Source organism: Pyrgilauda ruficollis, unplaced genomic scaffold (assembly GCF_017590135.1).
Source record: "Pyrgilauda ruficollis isolate IOZ18807 unplaced genomic scaffold, ASM1759013v1 scaffold5, whole genome shotgun sequence".
NCBI classification, from domain to species: Eukaryota; Metazoa; Chordata; class Aves; order Passeriformes; family Passeridae; genus Pyrgilauda; species Pyrgilauda ruficollis.
The window spans coordinates 8,770,307-8,797,523 of NW_024526599.1; the positions used below are offsets into that span (position 1 = coordinate 8,770,307).

At 38.0% G+C, this 27,217-nt stretch overlaps 1 protein-coding gene across 1 annotated transcript in view; it reads left to right on the top strand.

Moving 5' to 3' along the window:
* The window catches only part of CPE (carboxypeptidase E), a 56,654-nt gene extending 51,241 nt beyond the window's left edge, over positions 1 to 5,413 (top strand). Inside the window, exons 8-9 of the mRNA XM_041479920.1 lie at positions 1,389 to 1,507; positions 2,697 to 5,413. Coding sequence (XP_041335854.1) covers positions 1,389 to 1,507; positions 2,697 to 2,795 — 218 coding nt within the window. The 3' untranslated portion in view covers positions 2,796 to 5,413. The remainder of the gene's footprint in view (positions 1 to 1,388; positions 1,508 to 2,696) is intronic.
* The last annotated feature ends 21,804 nt before the right edge of the window (positions 5,414 to 27,217 follow it).

Sequence of the window (27,217 nt, forward strand, 5' to 3'; positions counted from 1 at the left end):
GTGAGTTCAGAAGGTAGTTTGCACAGTGTGCCAACTTTCAGCCTTCTCTATACACCTATGCTCCCCTATCCTGAGCAACATTTTTTGATTTGCAAAAGATATCAATAGAAAAACAATAAATTATGGTCATTTTCTCGATGATATGTCTCACTATGTTGTCACAGAAATGCAGAATATTATGGAACAGGACTGGTAGACTATTCAGTCACCTCTGATTGTGTTTGCTCATCACCTTCAAAGAGAACACCAGCACTTCTGCCAAGCAGGAGGACAGTCTGTGAAAACATTAGTTACCTTCTGTCACTGCAAACAAGGAGGCAAAATGTATAGAGAGTGGAAATAAATTGTCAGGCTTAATAAAAAGGGGATAAACTGTGCAAAGAGGTGTTTGAGAGAGAGGAGCTCATGCTTCTATGACACAAAAATTGCATCTAATTATAAATCTTCTCACATCATTGTGTGTGTATAAGACTTGAAGTCGTATTGTCAAAACAGGGATGAAAACAAGTACTTGAATATTAGCACAGTCAAAATGAGGGAGAAATATTCTTTGGCTTTTCTCCTGCTTTTTTATTCATGAGTTGAAATTCTGCTTTGTTCCAGTGACAGGAATTAGAATGGATCATTGCTGGAGTTCTACAGCAATTTTTTTTTTTTATTCTGTTTTATGAAGAGAAAAATCTGGGAACAACTGGACTGACTACTGACATTTTTTTGACTATGCAAATAGCAGATATTTAAGTAATTTTTCCCTTTGTACACTGTGTAGCTGCAGATGTGGTGAAAAAGCATTTAAGGGACTAGTACAAAGAGCATGGCCAAATCTTCTAAATGGCACTGCTAGCTGAACTTTAGAATAGCTCTGCAATCTTTTCTGGAGGTCAAGAAATTAAAATTATTAACCTGTGACAAATTAGACAATTGCCTACTGCTGGTGCAGGGAAGATCTGAGTCTTTGTGAAAATGCAATAGGGTCATTTCCAGAGATGATGATGATGCTGAGTTTTGATTCTGTGACTGGAAAATATAAACTGTGGTAACAGTGTGGGACGAGCCTTTCTTTGACCTGAGTGGATCAAGCTTCCATTTTCCATTTATTTGTTTCCCTGAACCAAAGGAAAAAAAAATTTTTTTTGATTACCTGAAAGGAAGAATATATGCTACACACACACGCACACACACACACACACACACACACACACATATATACATACAACACAGAGCTTTTACTGAAGGAAAAAAGAAGGAAGAAGGAAGGAAGACTCCTTTCAGGCAGTCAAAAAGAAAGCACTGACAGGAATATAAAAGACTGACATATGAGCCTTTCTTCTTAGCTGTGTAATTAGTTTTATACATATTTATTTGGGTTCTTTTCTTCTTCTTTTCAGCCAAGGATGGTGATTATTGGAGATTGCTTGTGCCTGGAAATTACAAAGTTACAGCCTCAGCACCAGGCTATCTAGCAATAACTAAAAAAGTGGCTGTGCCCTTCAGCCCTGCTGTTGTGGTAAGTGCTCACTACTTGTGTTCATTTATCCTCTATTATATATTTAAAAGGTTCCTTTTTCCTTTGTGGTATAAATGTAAGCAGGAGGTGATTTTTCAGAATATTCCAGAACATGTTAATTTTGAAAGTCTGGAAATCACTCACTAGCCACTGAGAGTAATCTCACTGTAAACTCATTTAATCTCTTGGCATTCCTATTTATAATAATAAGACACAGAGAAGGATAATATTGAGATAACATGTTATTGTTACATGTCTGAATAGCCAATCAGAATATTATGGAATATCTTTTAGTAGCACAACATAAAAAGTAAGAGATGTTGAGGTTTTGATTGAGACATATTTTTAATTTAATTTGTCAAATGAGTACCTGCTTAGGTTAAAGCCAGTGGCCAGCTCCATGCAGAAGGGTAGCAATGGGCCACTATGCTTTGCTTTGCATAGATATCCAGTATGTGAGGTTAATAACACCTAGACTGCATCTAAGGTTTCAGAAGCATTTTTAATTCACTCTCTGAACAGATGTGGAGGTATTTAAAATATTATAGCGAAGATGCTATTTCGCTAGTGTGAATCACATGTTAAGATAGACTAACCTAGCACATTGTATCTACATAGATGAGCCATGTGTTAGGAAAAGCTCTCTGGATATTTTTGATGGCACAAAAATGAATGCATGTTTTGAAATGCTGGGGGTGTGCAGTGCTAGGTGTTAGATGAGATTAGCTCAGCTGGTTAGAGAATGGAGCTCATAAGACTTGGACTTCATGATCCTCGTGGGTCCCTTCCTCAGAATATTCTGTGATCTGTGTTGGCAATATGCTGATGATGCTTTTTATAATATGCCATATGATTTGTGTGGCTGGCTATTATTGAATCTTAATTTCATTGGCCCATGCTTTCTGAAATTTTTAGTCAAGTCAAATGCAAGTAGACAGATGTTTGGGTCTTTAGGAAATTTTGCTCACCTGTGTGCATTTTTGGATAAGTTACTGTACTAATATACTATTGTTGCACATATGTAAATCAGCTTTGAGATACTTTGGAATAAACCCAGCCTGAACCAGAAGGTACCTCTCTAAGCCCAATGTTTGTGTTAAGCATCTTCTTTCAATAAATGACTCTTAAAAGCCTAACTATTCTCTATCTGTAAGTCTTACTGATATTTTTAATTGTTTCTCTTAAACAGGTTGATTTTGAGCTGGAGTCATTGTCTGAAAGAAAAGAAGAGGAAAAAGAAGAGTTGATGGAATGGTGGAAGATGATGTCAGAAACATTAAATTTTTAAATGAGGATTTTGGCTTTACAGCTTTTAATCTATTATATGTTGACTTAGTATAATGTACTGTGGAAACTCCCTATATTCTAGATTTTGTGCACTTCACAATAATTAACTCTGAATTTTTCAGTCATCTTTTGATTAATATGATTACAAATAACTACTAGCCTCCTAGGTAGATAAATAAGTTATTCATTTTCTTTCATATTGTTATTGAAAATTTACTCTTCTATAAAAATCAGAAAAAGTGAATGAATATGCAGCCTATATGACAGTGAAATCTGTTGTGTATTATTTGCAAGTTCAGAATACGTAGGTTAACACTTGATTTTAAAAAATAAATATGCTGTAGTCGATTACCGATACTGCCAGAAATATTTGACAGTGCATAGTAGTAGACAGTGCTCTTTACTGAGTTCTATAATGGATGTTATTGAAAAGATTTATAATAACAGTGTGTGGTGAAATAATGATTTACAGGGATTAAAATTCAGTATAACACTTTGTATGTCTCTGGTGTTGAAGCTATTTAAATACGTAAGAAACACAAGCTGACTTCATTTTAGTAAGCAGAAAGAATCTGCATAAACTCTTTAATAAAAGATGGCATACAATGAATTCAGGAAAAAGCAGAGCTTTATTCCTTAAACAGTTGATAATGTTTGAAGATCAAGTTTTAATTATTTCTCATGACTTGTTAAACAAATTAGAAATTCTGAGTGAAAGGAGAAGAGCTAGTGCATCTCATTTATATGCTGCTTGTGTTTGTTTTATGGCAAGAAAAAAATAATTTCAGGTGAAATCTGTTTTAATTAAATAATTACCTTTTCAACAATCTTTACTTGTATCAGTGATGTCTAGATAATCATTTGAGGGTTCATCTTTTCACTGAAGGCTGTCAAAGTGTTACAGTTCAGACAATGAACTGGAAATCTACTGAGATTGTATTTTTAGTGTTGCAAGTCAAGAATGGATTTGTTTCAAGCTCTGCTTCTTCTGCTGGCTAGTCTTATCTAAAACTAGAAACAAGACAGATAAGTGAAATTTTTTGCAGTGTGGTGAAATTTTCAGAAAAATGTTGAAGGTGATACAAAAGCAACTATGATTTAAAACAATTCTTTTTGATCCCTTTTTGATTTTTTTTTTACTTTAATTAACATGCTATAGCATTTTTGGCCAAGATAAGTGAAATTTGCAGAGCCAGAGAATATACATGGACCATAGTAGGTGCAAGTTTGGTGCAGTTCTTCGGAAGTGACTCTCGGTATGCTACTTGAGATAAGCTAAGCATCTCGTCTGTTTGAAAGCTTACTTATATTGCTAGTCTATTTTAATTCAAGATCAGATACTTGATACAGATTTCCTTCCTCTCTTTCTTTAATATCACTCTCTGTGTTTAGATTAGCATATTATTTTAGCTGATGCTTGTTCGGAACCAATCAAGAGTGTACTATCACTCTCCTGATGTAAGTGAAAAATCACATATTCAGGTGCAAGATCCAAATTTACCTCCTTTGGGTATTTAAAAATTTACTGCAAATACTGTTTTCTGAGAATTTTAAATTCTTTAATAAAAATAGAACTTGATCCTTTTAAGGAACAGGCTTAAGGTTTGACACGCAATGATAAACTGAACAGCAATAAAAAAGCATAAACTTTCTCTCTCTGATGAAGAGTTTGTGATGTAAGCTGCAGCTCATTGGAGTTGTAGATGTTTAACTCCGAATTTCAGAGAAAATTTATATACTATAAGTCATTATATAGCGATGAGCTTTGATTCTCCATTGCAATGAAAAACCCCAGGGGCAAATAAAGAACCTTATCTGAATGTGTCTTAATAACACCTTGTGGCTAGCTGTGCACAAGAGCATGCATAAAGGATGCCTGGTTACACCAACTTGGATGTCTATGACAATTTGAAAGGCACAGAACACATTCTGTGTCTGTAAGTAATGATCTTGGTTTTAACTGAACCAGGTAAAGTTGAAGTAAATGGTATAAAAATGAATGATAACGAGATGTTGCTGTCACATGGGCAAATGGCTACGGGAGTGTAAACTAATGTAATAAGACAGGTGTATATTTGTACAGAGCACCCTGGTCTGCCTCTTCCAACCTAAGAATTTCAATCCAAATTACAGTCCTTCATGGTACGATGCCTGTCATGCATCCAGTCTTCCTGTGGCATAGTTAGTGCAGACATTACATCAAAATGATCTCATAACAGGTTTCTAATCCACACCTGTGTGATGTGTGTGAGATCCCCTGGTCTACTGTTTCATACATTTGCGATTAAATGTGGTGTCCCTTAAGTGATCTGTTTGTTATGCTCTAGATGACTGCTTGCTATTACTGTGTTGAGAAAAGGTTAAATGTTTAAAGTGATTAAATGTTACAGCACCAGAACCACTGCCACTGTTCTTGCTCTAGGTAAACATCCTTAAGAACAGCGTAGCCAGGACTCTCGATAAATTAATTCATTATGTAGCTTGCTGAGCTGAGCTGTGTTGTAGGACTGTGTATGTTTAATGGAAGATTAAAGTGTTATGTGATGCTGAGCTTTTGGTTAAAAAGGCACATGCTGTACTATTGTACAATAAATCTACAGTTTTATTTAAAATGTAAAACGTGTGAGTAATTTGCAGGGTCAAAATGTGATCTCTGTGGCTGTACATGTCTGCAAAGTATGCCATAAACATCCTCAGTGGGTTGTATGCCAATTAATTTGCTGTTTGAGCAGAGAAAGGAGACCAGGATTACTGCTGATATCCCACTGAGAGCCATCCACAGCCCCTTAACTTTGTGCCAGAACATCCTCCTTTTGGAGTATATGTCTTTCTGAGCAGTTCTCCCATGGAGGCTTTCAGCCTGAGTAAGGGACAGTAATGACTCCAAGCAGGGTTGGTGGGGACAGGGCATACACTTCTGTGTGTCTGTTTTACAGTATTTACAAATCTTTTTCTGTATTGATCTCTAGGATTAGAAAGCACGTAGTGCAGCATGTTTGCAAATCTGTGGTACTACACATTCCTTATAACTGCAGGGGTCAGGATTGTAGAAAAATTGCATCTGAATTGTGTTTGCCAGCTAGGTTGTGGTGTTCACATCCATATATGTTAATTCACATACAGTCTTGGCTAGTCCTGAGATGCTAATAACATACTTAAAGTGTAAATTAAAACTGAGATGGTAGGTTAGAAAGAATTGCTACCAGATGTTTCAGCTATAACAGGTGCCTTAGGAATACTTAATAACCAGGCCATGAAAGGAAGAGGTTTCAGAGAAGATAGGTTTAGAGGAGCTGGAAATTAAAGTTAAAAGGTGCTGTTCCAATGAGCTGATTTTCTCCCGTATCTGTGTTTAGTTTGACTCATGTTTGTGGAGGCTGTAGAATAGCAGCAGTTTAATGACAGCCTCTCTGAGTTAGAGCAGCTCTCTAGAGCTTCCCAGTAAACCTGCTCCGCTGGGGGAGTGCCTTGTTTCCTGCTTGTGGTTAGCTCTGGAAATGCAGGACTGAGAAATGCCACTGCAGTGCTTGTTTTCTACCTTCCTGAATCTTGCAAAATACTTGTTCTGATCATCTCCTTGCAAGTATTTTATTCCTTGTGTATGTTTATGTTTGTGTAGAGCTATGTCTGCTATGAATAATTTACTGCTCATCAAACTGGCTCATAGGTTTGGCCATTGACACAGCCTCTCTTCCATTATTTCTGACTTAGATAATTAAACCCAGAAAACAAAAACACTCAGGAGATGTTCTGAAATTCATGGCATTAGAAACCCCAGAACAGTGGGTTTGTTTGCCTCTTAGCTTTGAGGGTTCCAAGTGAGCTTGCTTCGAGTTTTTGTTCCTAAAGCCTGCTTTAAGAAGAGAAATGGGTGACAACAGAGAAGTTGATAAATCCTACGAATCCGGAGATCAAGGCTTTCAGCAGTACAGCAAGTACTGGAATCAGCAGTATGAAAATGAGATACAACTGCTGTTTGCTTTTATTTACTCTGATGATGGGAGTATATTAATTGAGTTAAATGGCCTCACAATGCTGATTTTCATCCCTCTTTATTTTACTTCTCTGCCGCAGGCACTCTGTTTCAGCAATGACTTAAACACATCAATGATTAGGCATCATTTATCACAGTGCTACATTTTCCATGAATTAATGGTTAATAATCCATGTTATTTTATCTTGGTTCTCCTTTCATATTCAGTTAAGCCACTACAGGTTTTTGTAATCACACATCCCTGTGCACAGTGGAAATTGTCAAAGAGAGAAGCTGAAGAATTTGGCTCCTGCATTGGGAATGTAGAGGGAATTCAACATCTGGAAATGCATTGGAAGGAGTCTGGTGTTGAGAAATAAGTGGATTTTACAGACCTTTTTTCTAATTATTCTTTAGTAAAAGCTGGATAGGATTATGTGGCTGTGGGATTCTAGGAGTGCAGTATGTCCATGTCTTCAGTGTTAAGGTAAAGCTGCTCTGGAAAGGTTCCTGTTATTACAAGACCTTAAGCCTGGAATCTTAGTAGTCAGAACCATCTGCTATCAGGGCTGCTCATTCTGCATGAGCAGTAGTAGCTCTCATCTTTTCTAGGAGAAAGATGCAAAATAATGAACAAGAAATGAAGTCTACTTTCACAATGTGCAGAATTGGTTATGGAACTTAAGTTTCATTGCAAGACACAAAGTAGAAATCATGGAGGTGAGCTGGACCAGTTGCAACCTACAGCTCACATAAGCCTTTGAAATGCTGCTCAGTGAAAGGTAAATCTGCTTGCCATTTTTGTTACATTCACCCACTGAGAATGCAATCAGGGCCCTAATTTAGAGACAAAATACAGAGCTAGATGAACATCTCACCTGCCAGTAGCATGGCAGCAAAAGAGGGGTGCACAGTGTTGCAAGACCATGCTGCAATGGGGGATTCCAGTTCATGAGCTTAGCAGAGCACCAGCTCTGCAGTGTGCTGGAGTGCACGTGCTGGTATCCAAGGGTGTAGAAACAAACTCCTTTTCCCGTATTCCAGCACCCTTACACAAAAGGTAAATTAAACACATTTCAGAAACTATGGACAACACTCAAGAGAGGACTCGGCTGCCAAGAGCAGTACAGAATTACAGTCTGACTTCCCTCCCTTCAGCTCACTAAATATCCGCTCATGTGGCTTTTCTTGGCTGCTTCCAGTTCTCTCGCAGGGTGTGTCAAAAACTAGCCCAGCTTGAGAAGCTCAAGGATCACTTGTTCCAAGACCCATCAGGAGTGGATTACAGGGCTTTCTGGTGTCTACAAAGGTCCCAAGTTTGCATTTAGAATTACAGAATCACAGAATGGTTTGTGTTGGAAGGACCTCAAAGATCGTGTAATTCCAATCCCTCTGCAATGGGCAGGGAACCTTCCACTAGACCAGGTTTCTCCAAGCCGCATCCATCCTGGCTTGGAACACTTCCAAGGGTGAGGCATTCAGAACTTCCTGTCTACTGTCCACACCATAATTGGCACAACTGTGAATTTGTTGGGGTGCTGCAGCATCCTGTTCAGTCAGGTGCCTTGGCATGGCCTGGCATCGTGAATCTTCATGTCTCCAAAACAAGGACCCCACCAGGATCTTGCTTTTGGCCTGTGTGCTTGGGTTTCCTTCAGCAGAACACAGCTGCTAGACTTTCCTGGTGGTATAGAACGGATGAGCTGGCCTGTGCCTGTGACTCCACACCAGTGTGGGAGGCACACATTAAGACTTGGAAGCTGGGAGTTGTTCCTGAATTCCATAGGTTAGACATGATCGAGACATGGTTTCTGAGAAGTGACTGAAGAAACTCAAATCTGTAAAGGAATATCGGCAAATGTCATACCACCTATTTTCCCCTTCAGATTCAGGTAATATATTTGAAGGTTTATCATGTTACTCGTATTTATCCCTGTATGTGCATATATCAGCATATCTGCTTTGTTTCCTGTGGGGGAGGGAATGCTTTTCAGTTTAAAGAAGTTTTGGATGAAATACAGAAGCAGCTTTGGGAGCAGGAGTACACTGAAAAACATCTGACTGGCTTGTGCTGCTCAGCATTTATTATTAATGTGTGGGAAAGGAGGGCATTCACTCTAGGTTTCAATAGACATAAATAAAAGTTTTGGAGGTCCATTTTTGCACACATTTAATGCACAAAAACTTAGGATCCAGAAAGGTTTTACAGCAAAGAAAAGCAGTACTGCAAAGTTTATCTTTTGGATTCACTGTGTGCATACACACATAAGCGTGTGTGGGAGCAAGGGAGCAGGGCAAGAATGTACGTCATCTTCCCTAGGCTATTTTAGTCATTTAACTGCCCAGAAATCCTTAAAGGCACCTACTCTGTTTGCCATAAAGGGAATGCAGGCTCCTTGTTTTATGAATCGTGTCTAAATTAGACTCCCATGGCAGGCGAGTGACGCCCAGGCTGACCCTGTGTTAGGGGGCCGGGTGCCCCCAGAGGGCAAAGAAGGTGCCCCTGACTGGGGAGAGCCAGGCAGACACCCCCAAAAGGGGCTGTGGAAGCCTGGGATCCAGCTAGTGCTTACAGGAGTGATTTAAATTGCATATCGTAGGGCTCTGCTGTAGCCGTGGCCGTGTCAGGCTGTGTGGCTGACCTGCCTTGCCTCTGAGGCGCCCGGTGCCCGTCATGCACTGTGCTGAAGCCTGCAGAGCTGGGTCTTTTACTGCATTCCCACCGAACAATCTTACCAGCTGTTTTAGCAGGGCTTTTGCAAGAGAAACTTCTAAAGGGACTTCTTTCTTATGCCTTCTTTTGGGAACTGCAAGACTAAATGAAAATAAACTTCTTGTGGTACCAGGATATGATAAATGCCCTTCCAAATAAACACAGATTCTGTCTTCAGTTTTCTATTTCCACGTATGTCTGACAGGACTCAACATCAAATGTTTGTTAACATATGTGGTAACATGCAAGATGTTAAACATCTGCAAAATCTTCTGATCATTTTTGTAATGTCTGAAAAGTTAGACATAGCTTGCAGGGAATTTCCACTGAAAAGAAACAAAATTTGGAGGACGTCCCGAGTTAAGTCACTCAATATTTGTTTGCCAATGCAATGGATGGTATTATAAGATGCCAAGATAAATTCAAATTAACATGAAAAATATGCAGTCATATTTGTTGTGGGTTTACATAAGTTGCTGGCACATTATGTTAAGAATTCTCAGATAAATAGTTGCCAAGAAAACAAAGTTCAAACAAAAAAAAAAAATTATATATAATAGATTTGAACAAGTGGCACAGAAGAATGAAATTTTTATTTAGTGAGATTTTTTTTCAACAAAGCACTTAAATATGGAGATGTATTCACAGACTGTTTCCAAAGTAATTAATCTCAAACCCCTTATTTAAAATTTAAGAAAATTGGAGCCAAGATAAAAATAGAAAACACTATGAATTTCAAAACAAAAATACAACAAATACAAATTTTTAAATATAGAAAAATATTGCAATGAACGTTTCTGTACCAAAATAATTAATTTATTATAAAGCTTCCCAGATGCTTTAGATGCCTTTGGAAACTCTGGATTGAAAAATTATTTTTAAAAGGGCTATTGAAAGGTAAAGAGTAAAATTTTGAAAAACAAACTATTTTGTTTCAACTTGATTCTTTCCTCTATAAAAACGAAAATTCAGATTTTTTATATTTTACAGTATAATGTTTACACTTAAAAGCATTTTTACTAGTTTTGTAGTTTTTATTAATGTAGCCGCATAATTGAAACCACAGTCTAGCAAAGAAAGACTGAACAAGATCAAATAGTTGGCAGCTGAAACTAGGCAAACTTAGAAGCAGAACTAATGTTCAGATTTTCTCAGTGAGGCTAATTTACCTTTGAGATAGTTCATGTAGCTGTGCAGTAGGTTTTTCATCACAATAATTTTTTTGAAGTAAGACTGTTGTTTTTAAAAGCTGTTTAAATGCTTTTGTGTTCCTTGGCTGAGCTACTTTATTCTTCATGGGGTACGCCCTTTCAGTTGATTGTCCCACCTGGTTTAATTGTTTCCTGAGATTTTAGATAATCACACATCCCTCTGAGCTTCTGCTTCATTAATCTAAGAGCATTTTTGGATTCATTAATTACAGAGTTCTGAAAATTGAGGCTTGGATTCCGTGGGCAGTATTTGTATGCTGTTAAAAATATCTGGGTATTGATTTTCCGTGCTTGTTTTTGAGTTACTTCCTTTACTGTCTGTGATCTGAATGAAGCTGAGTGAGATTTTTTTAGCTTTGATTCTGAGCTGAATTTTCAAACACAACAGAACCTGCTGAAGTGTTACAGAAATGCGTTTGATATTCAGATCAATTTAAATGCTCTAAAGGGCTTTCTCTCCTCCTTCAGTCTTACACGTTTCTTGGTTTTCTTGTTCCTAGAATTTACTAATTAAAGACTGGCTTGCTTGCATAGTGTTTTTAATGTTAGCAGCTTCACTCCTATAATATCTAAGAAAATATTTTGTATTGCAAGACTGTATTCCTCAGAAACATACCTACTTCCATGGGGAGAGATGAGATGTCAGAGCCAGACATTCTTTCTTCCCCACTTCAGTATTTTCTAATTTTTCTTTCTCCATACCCTCATTTTTTTCATTCTAAGACCCCCTGAGATGGATGTTAAAATACTGATAAGACCTCTGCACTGCAAAAGGTGCTGGTTTCCAAGTCAGTAAATGTGAAAGAGATTGCAACATGATTATATATATTACCTAAAAGGTGAAACTAAGCTGCTGGTAGTAATAGAAAGTCATAGAGTCACAGAGCATGCACTGCTTTATAATTTCTGTTGAACAACATAATTTTTCTGGGCTTTTAGATAGAAATTGTTGAAGGCAATGAGTTCATGTTCTATCAGATTTTCACTCAGGAATTATCCTTCTAGAAGATAGGGCTAGAAAGGTGTGATCATAGAATGTAGTTCAGTTCTTCATATTGTTAAGTCTCTTATATTAGACCAAACTATTCCATGACAGCTTACAATTTCTTTTAGACAAATGGCTGCTTAGGTGGATACTGTGGAAACCATGAAAAAGCACTCATAAAAGGAAAACAAAGACTTCTAAAAGGATGCAAGGCCCAGCACTTTTCTTGGCATATTACAGTCAATTGTAGTTGATTCTCATGGTTTTATTCAATTTCTCATTTTTCCTTGCAAGGCATATTTTTCCTCCAAGAGAGGATGACCCATGAAATGGCTTTGCTTGACCTACCCTAATCCCCACCACAACAATTTCAATACTTAATAAACTTACTCTTCCAAATAGTTGGAACTGCTGCTTTATTGTTTTATAGTCTTGGATTACGACCTGGATAGTCTTAATCGTAGAATCAAAACCATGCTTGGTAATGAGAGGAAATATCAGGATAAGCTTAATTAACTGTAGGCGGGCAGCTAAGAACACAAACATCCAGGAGCACGTCCAGTGAAAAAATTCTTTCTCGCCTACAGCTGGAGCTGAGAACTGGAAAGCTGTGTGTATTTGGAGACACTTAATGTACAGTGAAGGAAAATAACAAAGTCACACCACACTTTATATTGTAAGCCACAAAATTTTGTGTCCCTTCTCTGGGCACAACTGTACTATGGATTTTCACACCTGACTAGTTAATCGGTGGGGAGGAGGGGAAGCTTCAAAAGAGGATTCTGTTTGATTTACTCTTCTTTACACTTCTCTGTCATCAAGTAAGTAACTACAACTCCTTAGCAATATTTCCTCTAATATCAGAGTCACAATTTATGTTGTTTAGATTCTGCCAATCTCAAGCATATATTTTCATTTTAAGTTTTCCAGATATTTCTTATAGAAATGATGTTGACGCCTTAAAACTTGATTATGCATTGAAACTTTGGGATAGAGAGATTAGGCTGAAGGTACACAATGGCCACCGGTGGCACTGCTGTGGGGATGGTAGCAGAGATGTTCCAATACGTACCAGCTGTGAATCTGTGTTCTGTGCAGCCGGGCAGGAACTCACTGGAATATTTTGAAGCATTTAGTTCACATTCATTTTGCTTATACCAACAGTATAATTTCTACCTCTGTGCAATGTATATGCCCATAATGATTTGTTTACAATGAGGTTACAAAGAGGCAATGTGAAGAGACACAATGGGAATAATAGCTGTGTGGAGATGACAGGCCCTATCCGCACAATCTTTCAGCTGTCATCTGTGTTCAAGTTCAAGGAATGTGTCTCAATTATTTTCACATCATACTTTTCCAAAGAATGTTTTCCCTTTAGAAAGCTGCTGATCAAAATAACCAAAAGATAAAAATCAAGTTGTGCAATCATTTCCAGTTACAGCTTCTTTTTTTCCCCCCAGTCTTTAATGTTTGAAAACCTGCTTTGAAAAACTAAAAAGCAAGCAAACAGAAACTACAAAACCCCTTGGAACTTAGATTATATATATGCGGAATATCTAATAATAAAATTAAGAACTGTGCAAATCCCTAAATACCTTTTAATTATTATTTGATGAACAAAATTAAAGGGAATCTGGATATCTATGCCATTATGTTTCCATCTTGAAATTCTTTGAAGGGAGAAATATGTTGTGTCTCAAACCAGCCTTCCTGCTGGGCAGAATCCTCTGCTAGAGAGATGCAAATACAACTGGATGAGATGATTACCCTCTGCATCACCCTAATCTAATATTTTACAAGTCATCAAATCCAGGTATTTAAGCACCTGTTTGGCCCTTATCCTAGGTCTCCGTAGAGGGGGGGAGAGACTAAATATGTGCTGAACTGACTGTCTACCTCCCATTGTGATTAAAAAGACATAACTGCCAGAGCCCATTTTCCACTCTGGTTTCAAAACCCATGAATTCAATGGAATCACTCTAGATTATAAATGTCATCCTTGGGAGTAGAAAATGACCTTGTGTCCCTTTTCTTTCCACCACAAAGATCTCTTTCCAGCTTTCCCATGTTGAGCAAGGACAAATTGGCACATGCTACCACTGCACATTTCCCTCCCAATTACCCATTTCCTCTCCTCTCTGCATTTTTGGAACAATGTGTCATGTTCTGAAACCTCACATACCTGAAACATTTGGAAACACTGAGTTCTGGATGCATCTGGTTATTAGATTTGAGACGGCTGCCCCTTCTGTGAGTAGAACCCTCACAACTGCCATAGGAAATTCCATTAAATTTTTCCCCTCTATGTTAAAATTTTGCCTCAAGTATTTTACTGATTTATTTATTTATTAATCAGTTTTACAGTGGCCATGAAAAACACTGCAGAAACTTAAATGAAAAATCCTATTTTTAGGACAAGGATGTAAAATTGTCTTTCAGGTGAGAACATGCATCCTCCACATCTAAATTCAGTGGTAGAATTTGCCATCCACTGTGGTGAATGCTCAGTGGCAGGGAGCCTTTGGGAAACAGAACTGTAGATGGACAGAAATAATGTTTTTCTGTATACTTTTACTGTGAAAATTTGTGTGTGGCCATATGATCAGCAAACAGCTTGTAAAGTTGTAGTGTGAACAGCTTGATAAACCTCTTGGTTGACTTCAGCCTACTGATGTTTGACATCAAACTGACACAGAGAAGGGCTCTTAGTACAAGCCTCATTCTCTCTTCTTAGGAATTAGTAGAACACTGTCTTTAGAAATGTCTTGACTCTCCTCTACTTGCTTGGAATAACATTTTTCCCATACCAGCAGACTGTAAATGAGAGGCTGGCTGCTAACTTAAATGCTGAGTAGCCTTGCTAGAGCTAGTAAACAAATTGAGCCTCATCAATTGTATGCATTGAATTCTGTGTGTTCTTCTCTGTGTCTTCTATCAAGAGGCATTCTTTCCCCTCTGAATTTTAAGCATCACACTATTTCTGCTTTGGATGAAAAGTCCCAACCAACCCATTAAAAGTTATTAGAAAATTATCAAGCATCCACTTATATATAATCTCTTCCGATTATAATTTTTTTTCTTCAGTTAACAAAAATTTACTTTTTTTTTTTTGAAAAATAAGGCAGATATTACAAATTGTTATAAACAGAATTACCTTCTTTTTACATCTTGCTGTCTGAGAAAAATCTCTGTTTATTTTATTAATTCATTAGGTAGTAGGCTGGGGATCAGGCAAGTGATAACTAAGGTAATAATTTGTAAGTGCTTTTATTTCTGGTAAATGGGTGAGGAACGAATCTCCAGTTACAGCAATGACAGCTTTTACTAACTATGAGCCAAAAGGCTAAGGATATGTCTGAACTAACTTGGATGGTGCTGTGCTTGCCTGTGACAAGTTGTGAATTTAGGGCTGAAATAAGTTTAAGGATAGCAGCAGAATGAGGAAAACAGTCCACAGGAAGGGATGGAAGAGGTATACTAAAATCTTGCACTACTTCTATAGATTATTACAGACTTTAATATTAAAGACTTAGCTGAGTGGCTGTCCTATTGAAGAGAATGGAAATATTTACACAGTTGGTGATTGTACTGTATCAGTATGTTGCTGAATTAGTGTTCAACATATTTAGAAAAAAAAAGGAATTATTATCACCCTGGAAGTCTATTTACACTTGCTACCTTTTCTCATGGCCTAATGCCCAACAGCTGCACTAACAAGAGACATTATCAGCCCTAATTGTCCTTCACCTCCCTCCCTGCTGGAAGGGACCAATCTGCTGACAGAGCCAGTGTAGTGTTTCATTTTAAAGGGCATTGGTTAGCTTAAGCAGTGGGGTTTTGCTAACTTGACTCTTTTAGACTGAAATTAATTAGGGTGCTTGCCAACCTTCACCCCTTAAGCCAGCTGCTTATGGGCTCCATGTGTGTTCCCATCCTGATGCACAGTGTAAGTAATATCCATGGGTCAATAGCAAACAAAAACTGAATTAGATAAAGGATATATTTTGAATATTAATTATAGTAATGACAAATATAAGTGGGTAGCACAGTAGCCAAATAACAGGCAAAAGTCTATTAAATGCATTTTTTGTTGCTATACACAGTGAAAAGTATCGTGATAAGAGCAGTAAAGCAAGCAAATGTGTTAATAAGGAGAGCCAGTAATTTAAGCCCCATCAGCTAGCAAAAAAGAAGCTAAAATCTGGTTTGTTCATGCATAAATTATTATGTATTAAAATATCTTTCTTTATGCATAAAATTAAGCCCTTGCTATATTGTTAAAATGGAAAGACAGAAAAAACCCAGCTGTAGCCAGTTCTTGTACAACTTGGTATTTGTAACTGGTATTGGGGCTTAAAGGAGATTCCTCAGTTCCATAATGTGGAAGCTGGATTTTGAAAGCAGACGCCACTTCCTTTTCTGGTAATAGTAAGGATTTTTTTCCTGCTCTTTCTTTCCAGTGAAGAGCCTGTTTCTCTCTCATGTGCACTGGCAGATGGTAAAAACATTCATTTTTTTCCTTTTGCACTCAGCATTCACTGCAGCATATGGTGGCCAAGAAAGGAATGAGCGGAAGGTGAGAGTGCTCAGTGGCAGTGTGGGCTCCTGGAGAACCTGGTGGCCAGGGCCTCTCATGCACTGTGCCAGAGCAATGTGTTCCTTTGTAGCTTTCTCTGTCTTATAAGTTAACCTTTGCATTCTGGACCTGGGTCAGTTTGTGTCTTGAAAGAACTCTTCCAGAAAAGATAAATCTTACCATAAATACTGGGGAAATATGCTTCAGAGGTCTAGGTCTGGGTGTAAAACTCAGATTCTTAAACTGGAGAGAGACTGAAGTGTTCAAAGTGGTGGGGCATTGCTCAGCACTCAGTCCTTGCAAGACTTCAAGATGGCCAAGCTCCACTTACACAAGCACCTAAATGTCTCCTGTTCTTAATTTGGGTGTGCTGTGCCGCCAGCAGTGGTCACAGCTGGGGAATTCAGCAGCCATTACGCAGTAATGCAGGGAAGGATAGCACTCAAAGTGGGGATATGTAGCTGCTATCAGCTCACACAGAGCGGTGAGCTGTGCGAAACACGAGTCTCCCAAACTTTCTTAGAACAGGTTTGGGAAACTGCCATGCATCTGCCTGGGGCAGTGATGCATGGCTTGGGGTGCATGGTGGGAGGACCCTGCAACTGTGGTGTGGGGCAGTCCTTTGCCTGCACAAAGTGGACTCTGCCTCCCTGCCATCCCAGGACTTGTCAGTGCAGTTTAGCCGCTGTCCTTGTCTCGATAACAGTTTAATTAGTTACTGAAAGTGGCATCAGAAAGACCAGAAACAATCAGAAAGGATTGTTCCCCTTTCCTCCACCTGCTTTTGCTCCAGAGTGGGGTAGCTGTTTCACTGTCAGGGATGAGATTTCACATCCCCTCTAAGGGAGGACCACTGAATCCAAATCACCTGTTGCTGCATGAGAACAATTGACATTCCTAAAACCTTCAGTGGATGAACCTGCCAAAGACACTGAGAATCAGCAAGTGGCTGCTTCTGGAATAGTGCTTTTTCAGAGGTGCTGAATCTCTCATTGGCACCAGTTGCAGGTTTCTTGGGATTGAGTAGCCTGGAGGAAATCTGTTCTGCTTTGAGAAAAAATGCATTGAGGAAAGCCAGCTAAGGGGAAAATTCTGGTTCTTTACATGATGCAAACCCCGGGAAACAGAATTACAATATATACTGCATACACTAGATGGCAATGTAATACCTGCATAAAGAGGTTACCCCCAAATTCAATAAAAAGTGTTTTCTGGTAGGTATTATGAGCTCTTTCAAAGTAATAGCTTTACCTTAACTCTTTTACAGTGACCAAATATTCTAAAAAGGGATAAAACACAGGACCAATTTGGATCAGTAAAGGACCACTTAATTAGTGTCTTGCTCATTCTCATTCGTTTAATAATTTTCAGAAAAGTGTATTTATTTGTCACAGAGCTTAATAATTATTTCAGACTGTGAACTCTGTTACTATGTAGTTCAACCTTTGTTAGGTTTTCATCTCCTATCCCGGTTTGACCTCAGCTCAAATAGCTTTGAAAAGTTCTTCCCGTATATTCCCTTTAGAATACTTTAGACACTGCAGATGTTCCCTTTTCATTTCCTCTTTTTTTTGTCTGATGAGCAAAAGCCTGTGTAATAGCTTGGTAATGTTTCTGGGACATAAGGAAGTTCTGTTGCATGTATAACTCAGGTTCACCTCCTTCTCAGACTTTGCTGTGCCTCTCTGGATATAGCCCAGGTGTGGATAAACCTGTGATAGTATTTGATTTAACATGTACTGTACTATACTTTAACTTTTCATATATTTAGGTGATTGCCTCATTCATCTAGAACCAGTGCTGAATATTCAGTAAGGCTTTGTACTATAGCGAGAAGCTTTTTCTCAACTGTTTTGTGTGGGGTTTTTTTTTGTTTTTTTTTTTTGTTTCAAGTAGTTTTTCTTTTGGTTTGGGTTTTTTTTTTTTTTTCAGTTGTTACTATTTATTTGTATCACATTAATGTTTAAATAAAATTTAAGGGACATCTACTCTCCTGATCTCATAGCAGAAGTTCTAATTTATTCTTTTGCAACACTCCTGTCATTAAGAATCAAACAGGGGAATTGTGTTGCAGCTTTTGAATGATAACAGAAAAAGTTCATATTGCAATTCTGACATGTTGACCTTTTAATCTAAATTTAGATTCAATTCATTCCCTTTGCAGTAAGTTTAGTTGTGCAATCATAATTAAATGCTTCTTAGTGAAATTCTTGATGTTGTTTTCAGTCAATGAAAGATTATTGGGACACTCCATGTGGTTTTCTTCAGTATTTGTGGTGTCTGTGCATGAAGAGCTGCAGTAACAGAAGGCAACCATCCGTAATCCCACATAACCCTCAAGAATCCACCATGTCAAATATCAGGCTGTATCCCAAATAGCTGCTCAACTTTGTTTTTCAGGTTTTCATTTTCCATCTCCCAATTAATTCTTCTAGTATTCCCCCCCCCCACCCCAAAACAGTTCCCGTCTGTCTCTCTGCTTATTATTTCCATTCTATCCACCCATCTGCCTTTTTTGTTACCTTTTCCTTCCTCCTTTCTCACTGTATAGAACATACAGGGAACAGGAACTTATATATTGGCTTAAAGGGAATTAACAGAAATACTTAGATTTCTTTTTTTTTTTAATCCTGGCTTTGTTTGATATTACTATTTCTTTATACCTATGCTTTGACCCTGTCATAGTTTGTTTACATTCATCTGCCCTGTTGAGAAAACATACATATTAAAATACAGAAATGTGCAACACTGCACTTCATACATGGCTAATTGTTGCCTTGTATTTATCCTGACTGCACCTGTCATGCCATCATACGTGGTATGCACGATGGTATGACAGGATGGAAAGGCCTTAAAGATCATCTAGTTCCGACCCCCCTGCCATGGACAGGGACACCTTCCACTGGACCAGGCTGCTTAAAGCCACATACAACCTGGCCTTGAACACTTCCAGGGATGGGGCATCTTCCTTCTTGTGATCTAATGTGATGAAAGCTCCTGTGCCATGCTTCCTTCCTTACCCACTTTTCCAGCAAGGACCTGCTCTTGCAGTTGAGGTTGACAGTGGACCAGTCCTTGAACAGGGACTTCTATTACAAACCAGCATGAGTTTGTGTTGTGCTGAAGTATTTCTTGCCTCGGGGCTTTCTTTTAAGGTGAAGCAGAAAGTGAAAACTGAATTAATTCATTAATTTATGGAAAATGCCTTCCCTAGCTTGGTAGTATGGCCTTAGATAAAAGTCGGCTGAAAATTCTCTGTGAAATCCTTTTGGTGTTTTTGATTGCTGAAGGGACCACAGAATAAATTCCTCCCTTCTTAATGCTGCACATACCATTGGGAATCTTTCATTGGAGACATTTTATTACTGTCATATTTTCAGCAAGTTAAAAATACAATTTTTAAAGCCTATTATGTATATATTAAAAATCTCTGTTTTGACCACAGCTGATTAGAGAATGTATTTTAGCATCTGTTATTTGATTTACGTTTTGATTTGAGTCTTTGACAGAAAGTTGCTTTGTCCTTTTGGTTTCTGAGTGAGAGATTATGTTAACAGCCTTGGGTAAAAGAGGTCTTCATACCTGCATATAGAGTAGAAGATGACTGTATTAAAAGGATTAATTTTACACAATTGAGTTTTTCACACAACTGAACACAAGTCTTTGCTTGGCAAAAAAAAAAAAAAAAAAACAACAAAAAAACAAAAACCCAATTTCACTCTATAATTTTGGAGCTATAATCTTATGTCATTAGAATATTCTATATCAGACAAATTTCCTTGCTTTATAAGCTACTGCACAGTTCCAGGTGTTGGAAAAAAGCAGAAGCCATTCCATATGTTATTGTATTTTAACATATAAAGAATGTGTATTAGGTAAGGAGGGAAAGGTCAGTGTAATTGGTTTAGCCTCCAGACATAAGTCTCCTATATAACTAATTTTCACAGTTCCTACAAGCAAATCCTGCAAAGTGGTTTTCTTAAGGAAGAGAGGAAAACTTGCTTCACTGGTAAACTGATTTGATTTGAGAATTACTGACTTATTGAGATAAAAATGAAAACTTTTATGTGTCCCTCTTTGATCAAAAATTCCCAAGATAAATCAAAAGTAAGAACCATCTAATAAGCCATGGATTAATGAAATGCTAGAATAACTGTTTTGCAGTGGAATGTCAGCCTATCTCTGTGGCACTTACAGAATCTCAGCCCATTTAGTGCTTTACAATTTCCAGCTGAAATTTTGTTTTAATTTTGCTGTTATTTGCAGCTCTTTACGTGAAACATAACAAATCTTATGTGAATTGTCTCTTTCTTTGTTGTAAGTTAGCTAGATTGTGGTGATGATTGCAGTAGCATGTATTTGTTTTCTGTTTAGGCTGGATTTACACTGGCCCATCAGGTGTTAGGGTTGGTTGTATTTTCCTTAAGTTCAAAGCCTTCCCCATAAAGGTTTCTATTTAGTTATGAGGTTCTGTTGTCTAAAATGAAAATGGTTGTAGAGGTAGTTCCCGCTGCAAATCTTCTGCATCTTCTGTCTAGTTACAGTGTTCAGATTGGACAGCTTTCCTATCTGACTCTGTTTTCCAGATTAAAATGCATTAACTGTGGAGTGAGTTAAAAAACTAATCTTGGCCAATTTAGCAAGAAATGCCCACAGTACTTAAGGTGTTTTGCAGAGCTCTTAAGCTGAGCGGATGCAGCAGCTGACTGGAATTCCTGGAGAGAAAAGCCATATGACTATTACCTTGAAAGCAAGACATGTCCGAAAAAAAAAAAATCTAAGTGGTATTAATTCTCATGTCCACATTTCCAATTATTTGACCTGTGTGTTTTGGAAAAACTCTTGCAACCCTTTGTTGAGCAATTGTTTCTTTAAGCATTTGCGTTTGCCTTGACGTCTTGGCTTATTCAGGGAGCCTGCTTTGGGAATGAGCTCATCAAAAGCCATGGTATCTGGAAGCCAGACTTCCATTAAATGTGCCTGAGGACACCATGTGGGCTGTGAAGAAGTATGGGACGTTTTGAACCTTTTTCCAAAATGATTCTTAAAAAAAACCCACCTTGTTGAGCTGGTGGTGGTAATGGTTATGCTCTCAAAGTGAAAGAGGCATTCAGGATTATCTTAAAAATCTCTTTGACAATCTTTGATCTTTATGCCTTAAACACAAGAGAGAAAAGGATGAAACAAAACAAAAATACCCTCCTTCCCACCAATACAGAGAATGTTTCTTTTTTTTCAGTATCCAAATATATGGCTGTTTTCTAGAGTATAAAAATTCTTTAATGTTTTTGTATGTGTAGTACAGTAATAGATAGAAACAAAATTTTATTGAAAGTACATCATGCTTATGTTGCATGCTGAATTCCCTCTCCCTCATCCTAAGCAATGGCTGTGTTTATGCTGCACAGAAAGCAAAATTGGCCTTGTTCTGAAGAGGCACAGTCAGCATGCTTGCTAATTCTGTCAGGGGAAGGAAATCAAAATGCAAAGAAAAAGAATTAGACGTAGTAAAAATAAACAATAAAATATTAAATTTTGCTCAAGTTGTGATGTAATATGGATTAATTAGGTGAAAAGAGCAATTTTTTCTTGCTTGCTTTTTTTTCCCTCTCTAAGAAACCACATTTTATGTCTGCTGGTAGCTGAAACATCTGTAGGATTATGAAAAATTTGAGAAGAAGAGATAGATAATTTGAGTGTTTGTAAAGCTCTAGGTAATTAAACTACTTTGAATATGGTGAAGAAAGAGTAGTGAGTACACAAACATTTCTCATTGCATTTCAGAGCTGTCTTCTGGTATCTTGTACAGGTTCATTGCAATAATTAGATGAGAAAGAAGCAGTTGCCATTGCAGCCAACTACTGCTGAGAAATGAAAGAAAAATCTGGGGAAGATGAAATAATGGAAGGCACCTGGGAAGGGAGCTCAGGATTTATTTAGGAAGAAGTTTCTGGTGGGTGATAAGGCAGTGATATTGCAAACTCAAGAAGGGGAAAAAAAGGGGGTTTAAATTGGCAATAGATTATCCTTCTCATATATAATATAGATTATTATATATGAGAAGGATAAAGTTTGGGAGATATTTGAGAAGGGAACAGCAGAGGTAGTGAGTTTAGGGGTGGAGGAAGTACTGGCTAAGGAGGGAAAATGGAGACAGATTTTCAAGGCAGAGAGAGAACTTGGGAGCTTAGACCAACAACAAATTCAAGATTAGAGGCAGCAGTGTAAGCACAGCTCTGACAAGATGATGAAGGGAAGAAGGGGCAGCCTGTGCTCATTCTGGCATGTGCTGAGCTCTTCTGGCAAAACTGCCATGCTGGTTTGTGAAACAAAGCATGGTACAGCATCCAGAGTTTGGGGATGGGTGTCAGCTCCTGGTACCCTGATCCTCCAAGAATGCAGTCACAATATTAGCTAATGACTTCTGTGAAGGACTGTGTGCAGCAAACAAGCTCAGGAGGAAGGCAGGGTAGCAAACCTTCAGGTAGCAGTGCAGAACTGCCTAACTCAAGCAAACGCCTCCTCAGACGGATCTTGTTTGCACTTCAACTGGTTTCTGATGTTGCTCGAGGCTGTATTCTACTGAACTTGAATGGTGTTAGGCAAAAAAAGAAAAAAAAAAAAAGAAAAAAAAAAAGTGGAAAATCTCCAATTCAGAGTGCTGAGAGAGCGTTTACAGGAAGTGGTTAATGGGAGTGCAAGGTCTGGTGATTAAAAAGCTGGCTGCAGCCTCTTGTCTTTGATCTTACCATGGTGCTGGTCCCATCGATCATTCCAATTTATTGCCCTATCTATGCACATTTGCTCTTTGTGGGACTATTTACACAGTCCATCCTCATCAGATTATCAGGTGATTTACGCCCTGTCTACACAAAACCAATTCGCAATGGGTGATGCCATTGATGTGCAAGTGGGTTTTATACAATTCAGTTGTCACTGAAGTAAATTGCACTGCCGTAAACTCACAGGTTTATAGTGTGTGTGTGCACAAATGTGGATTAAGGGGTTGGCAGAATATCAATTAGACTGATGTGGATTGCTGTACAGAGCAAACTTTCAAAATAGAAAGAAACTTAGATAAGAAATATTCCAAGTACTATTTTGCAGCATGGTGACCCGGATTAAAACCTACTCTGAAGCAGATCATTCCATGGTTTAAAAAACATCTAAATCTGAATATTTTTTACTTGTTAAAAAAAAAAGGAAAAAAACTAAGCAAGTTGTTTAACACTTGGAGTACTGACTTCCCCCCCCCCCCCCCAACTTATAAATAGGGGGAAAATACCTGAAAATATATTATTTTTCAGTAAAGGAATAATTTAGATGAAACACTACAGTAAAAACATGGTTCCTACTCTCTGCCCCCACTAAACTTGAATAATACTAACATACTTGTAAATTTCCCAAGAGCTCAAACTACTATTCAATTTTAGGCATATTTTTTAGTGAAAAGAATCAAGGCCTAAGAGAGGACTCAAAAGAAGAATTGCTGATAGAAGTAAGATAAGGAAATAAAAATAAACCCCCACAGAATAACACATGTAGTCACATCAGGGCATCTGCAGTGAACTTTGCCCCTATCTGGATATTGGGGTATGAAGAGCAGCTCTGGAAGCCAGTGAGTGATGATGAGGATGGCTGCGGAAGCAGTATTATCTCTTTTCTGTCTCTGGTGTGCTTGTGCTGCTCAGGAGAAAATTTTCTTTTCTGCATTTGAGGGAAGTGCTTCCATACTTTGTTTTTACATCTACGTGGAAATTGAAAAGGAACAGAAAACCCTGTTTTTCTGTTTGCATGGATACTGCTGTTTAAACCTTGGGCTCTGGTTCAAATGTTTTAAAGCTACTTTGATTATTTTAATATTGAGTCTTATCTTCAAAAGAAGGAGCAATAATGATTAAAAATTAAGTGTGGTACACTGAAAGCAATGAGGTTGAAGTGTGATTTCTTTGAGACATCAGTTCAATTTACCAGACACCCCAACAACCGGGTGCTGATGTTGGATTGGATTAAGCTGATTGATTCTGTATTTGGGAATTAATGATAAAGATGTAAACATCAGCTCCAATGGTACTATTATGAAATATTCTATGTCATTGCCCCCCTTAGGCAGTGTTCTAACTTATAAAAACAGGGAGTGAGCTATAGGCATTTAGCAGTTGCACTCTGAACTGTGTGTGTTTAGCTAGATTTTGAAAGAATGTGCAATATTTTGCTCTTTACTTAGCACTCTTGCTGCTCATTTTTTCTCAATAAAAATATGGGAGGGCAAAAACCCTGCATCTTATAAACTACCAGGAGTAGAAGCCTGGCTTTCACAGAGCAGTCTCCAGTAGGAGAAAATAAATTTTCTGATAATGGCATTGCACTTTGTTTCTGTAGACAGCAAATTCAAAGAACACTTAGAGCAAATATCGAGCCATACAATAAGTCTCTTGGGATAGACATTTATTTGAATCCTGAATGATGTATCACTCTAATAAAGTCAAAGTCAGACAGAACTGAATAAAGGATATCCTTCACCTGCTGCTTGGCCTGTGGCACATCTAGGAGATGAAGTAGTGCATTACATTCACACAGCTCGTGAAAGGTCTTAACAAATGAGAGAATATGCTAAGGAGACAGGGCCGTAGGTCTTGTTTCAATAAGAAACCAACTGTTCCCAAAGTGCTCCTTTTTTTTTGGTCCCTTCCCCCCACGATTAATCCGTATTTGAGACTGTTGACCCAAGTGATCGTTCCCAAATGATTGTCTTTGCTTCCGCTCTGCTTAGTCACTATTATTCTACAGCTGAGGCTCTGCGCTTTCCTCAGACAGTTCCACTTGTTCTGCCTGTCTCAATAGCTGTTTTTAGAAGACGTGTCTTTAATTAAGCTCAAGAGGAGTTAAACTAAAAATTCCAGGAAGGGTTTTAACACAAAGAATGAAGAACTGCTAAAGTTTAAATGCTGAAACATTTTGGCAGAGATAATAAAGTATGTTCATTACATTTGCTAGGAAGGGGAGACTGGAATGCCACACGCTGAACAATTGCAAAGATTTAACACTTGGGTATAAGAACATTTTAGAAATAAATGTATAGGGTGGTGATTTTCCAAGTGGGACTGAAAGTTAAATTAAAATCAGATCAAGATGCATGAAAAGGTATTGCATACCATTTTAGACTGGTGTTCTGTGATACGCTGACATTATTTTGGCAATACGAAAAGTATCACTTTTATAAGTGAGTTCACACTGCCCTGGTAATTTCAGCCATGGAACTACAACAACATAAATGGTGAAGAAAGATGAATGTGATTGATTGGATAGAGTGCATGGATTAATAAGTGTCAGAGCAGAGAAAAAATGTGCAATGAAGAGAAACGGGGCATGGGAGGAGAAGGAAAACAGGTGTTGTGGCTTACTAGAAGGTTTATGGAATTTGGCACAGAGTATTATCCCATATTTAGTGAAGCTGATGGCAAAGCTCCCATTAACTTTAATCATCCAGAATCCAGACATTTCCCAGGGTATCCAGAAAAAAAAATTGTAGAGGGGCAAAATAATAATGAAAATATGGGAACTTGGACAACAGCAACAATGCAAGCTTGTCAGGAGCCAGCCAACAGAGAGCAGTGATTTATTAATAATAATCTTATGCTTTCTTATTGACCAACTGAATGCGACTGCAAACAAAGGTAGAACTGCTTTGAAAAATTCCTCTCCTGTTCTCTGCATCTAACTAAATAAATGTCCAAATGTTAACTCTTGTGAAGTACCATGGCTCAGAACAACATATCTGTTATTTGTTGGCTGTCTGTGATGATTTATAAAAACTCTCAGTTATTCTGTTATATTTGAACAGGGTTGGTGGGGCTCACTACAAGATATCTGTTTTGAATGCTACCATTGCAGTAGGAGAATAACTTCCGTTTTCATGCTCACACCACAGTTCTCTCAGTCTGTTCAGAGAGTGTGTCTTGAGCTGTTCAGTTTGCCACATATTGGTAAATATGTCTCCACGGTATTTTTAGCCTGTCTGAGAGTACCTGGCTGTAAATAAGCTGTGTACATTATGCAGAAGGGAGGAAATCTCAAAAACAGTTCAAAAGACGCTAACCTGATCTGTCCTTAAATTATCACTCCAATATTTTTTTTTCAGTAGAAAAATCTGGGTCACAGAAAAAATGGAAATTAAAAGTGTTCTGATTAAGATATTATGAAACAAGTTGCTTGATGCTATCTTGAGATATGGAACTATTTAAAGGAAGGATTTATGAACAGCAGAGAATGTGGTGTGGTCTTTATTGTTATTATGTGGTTGTGAGTATAGTCTCATTCAGTGGTATATACCATATTCTTTATTGGATTGCATGATTCTAGATTCAGTGATCCATGACCAGAAAAGGTCTTGGATTAATTTACTTCTAAAATTCAATTGCCTGCAGTCACAGCACAATGAACTGTCTATAATTATGTTTGAGTAGTGCTTGGACAGAGGAAACAAGATTTTTTTAATGAATGGATTTTTAATTCTGAGCAGCAGTTCCCAGAGTTATTTTCATGGGCTGTACCTAATAGTTTGGACTTAGAATAAGAGCCTTATAAAAAAAATAATCTGTGCCATAGTAACTTTTTGTTCCAAGTCAGTTACAGGATGTTTGTATGCAAAGGAGACTCCAGCACCATTACTGAATGAATCATTGAGAGGGACTAATGCAGTTGAATTTTCTAACAGTTATTTCAGGCAATATAACTTTCTGTCTCTGGCACCTGGCTTTGCTCTCCATCAGAGAGCAGTCAGTGGATGCCAGGTCTACTCCATAAATCCTGTTTCAGATTATACATGAGAAGAGCTTTCCTATGCAGCTCAGTTGCTGTCACAGCCAAACACTCCTGTCTGGGATGGTACCAGCAGCCCTGGCCTCCCTCTCCTTTATCAGAGATGGCCACTGGGCTTTCTTGACTGGCTGTTCTTGGTTT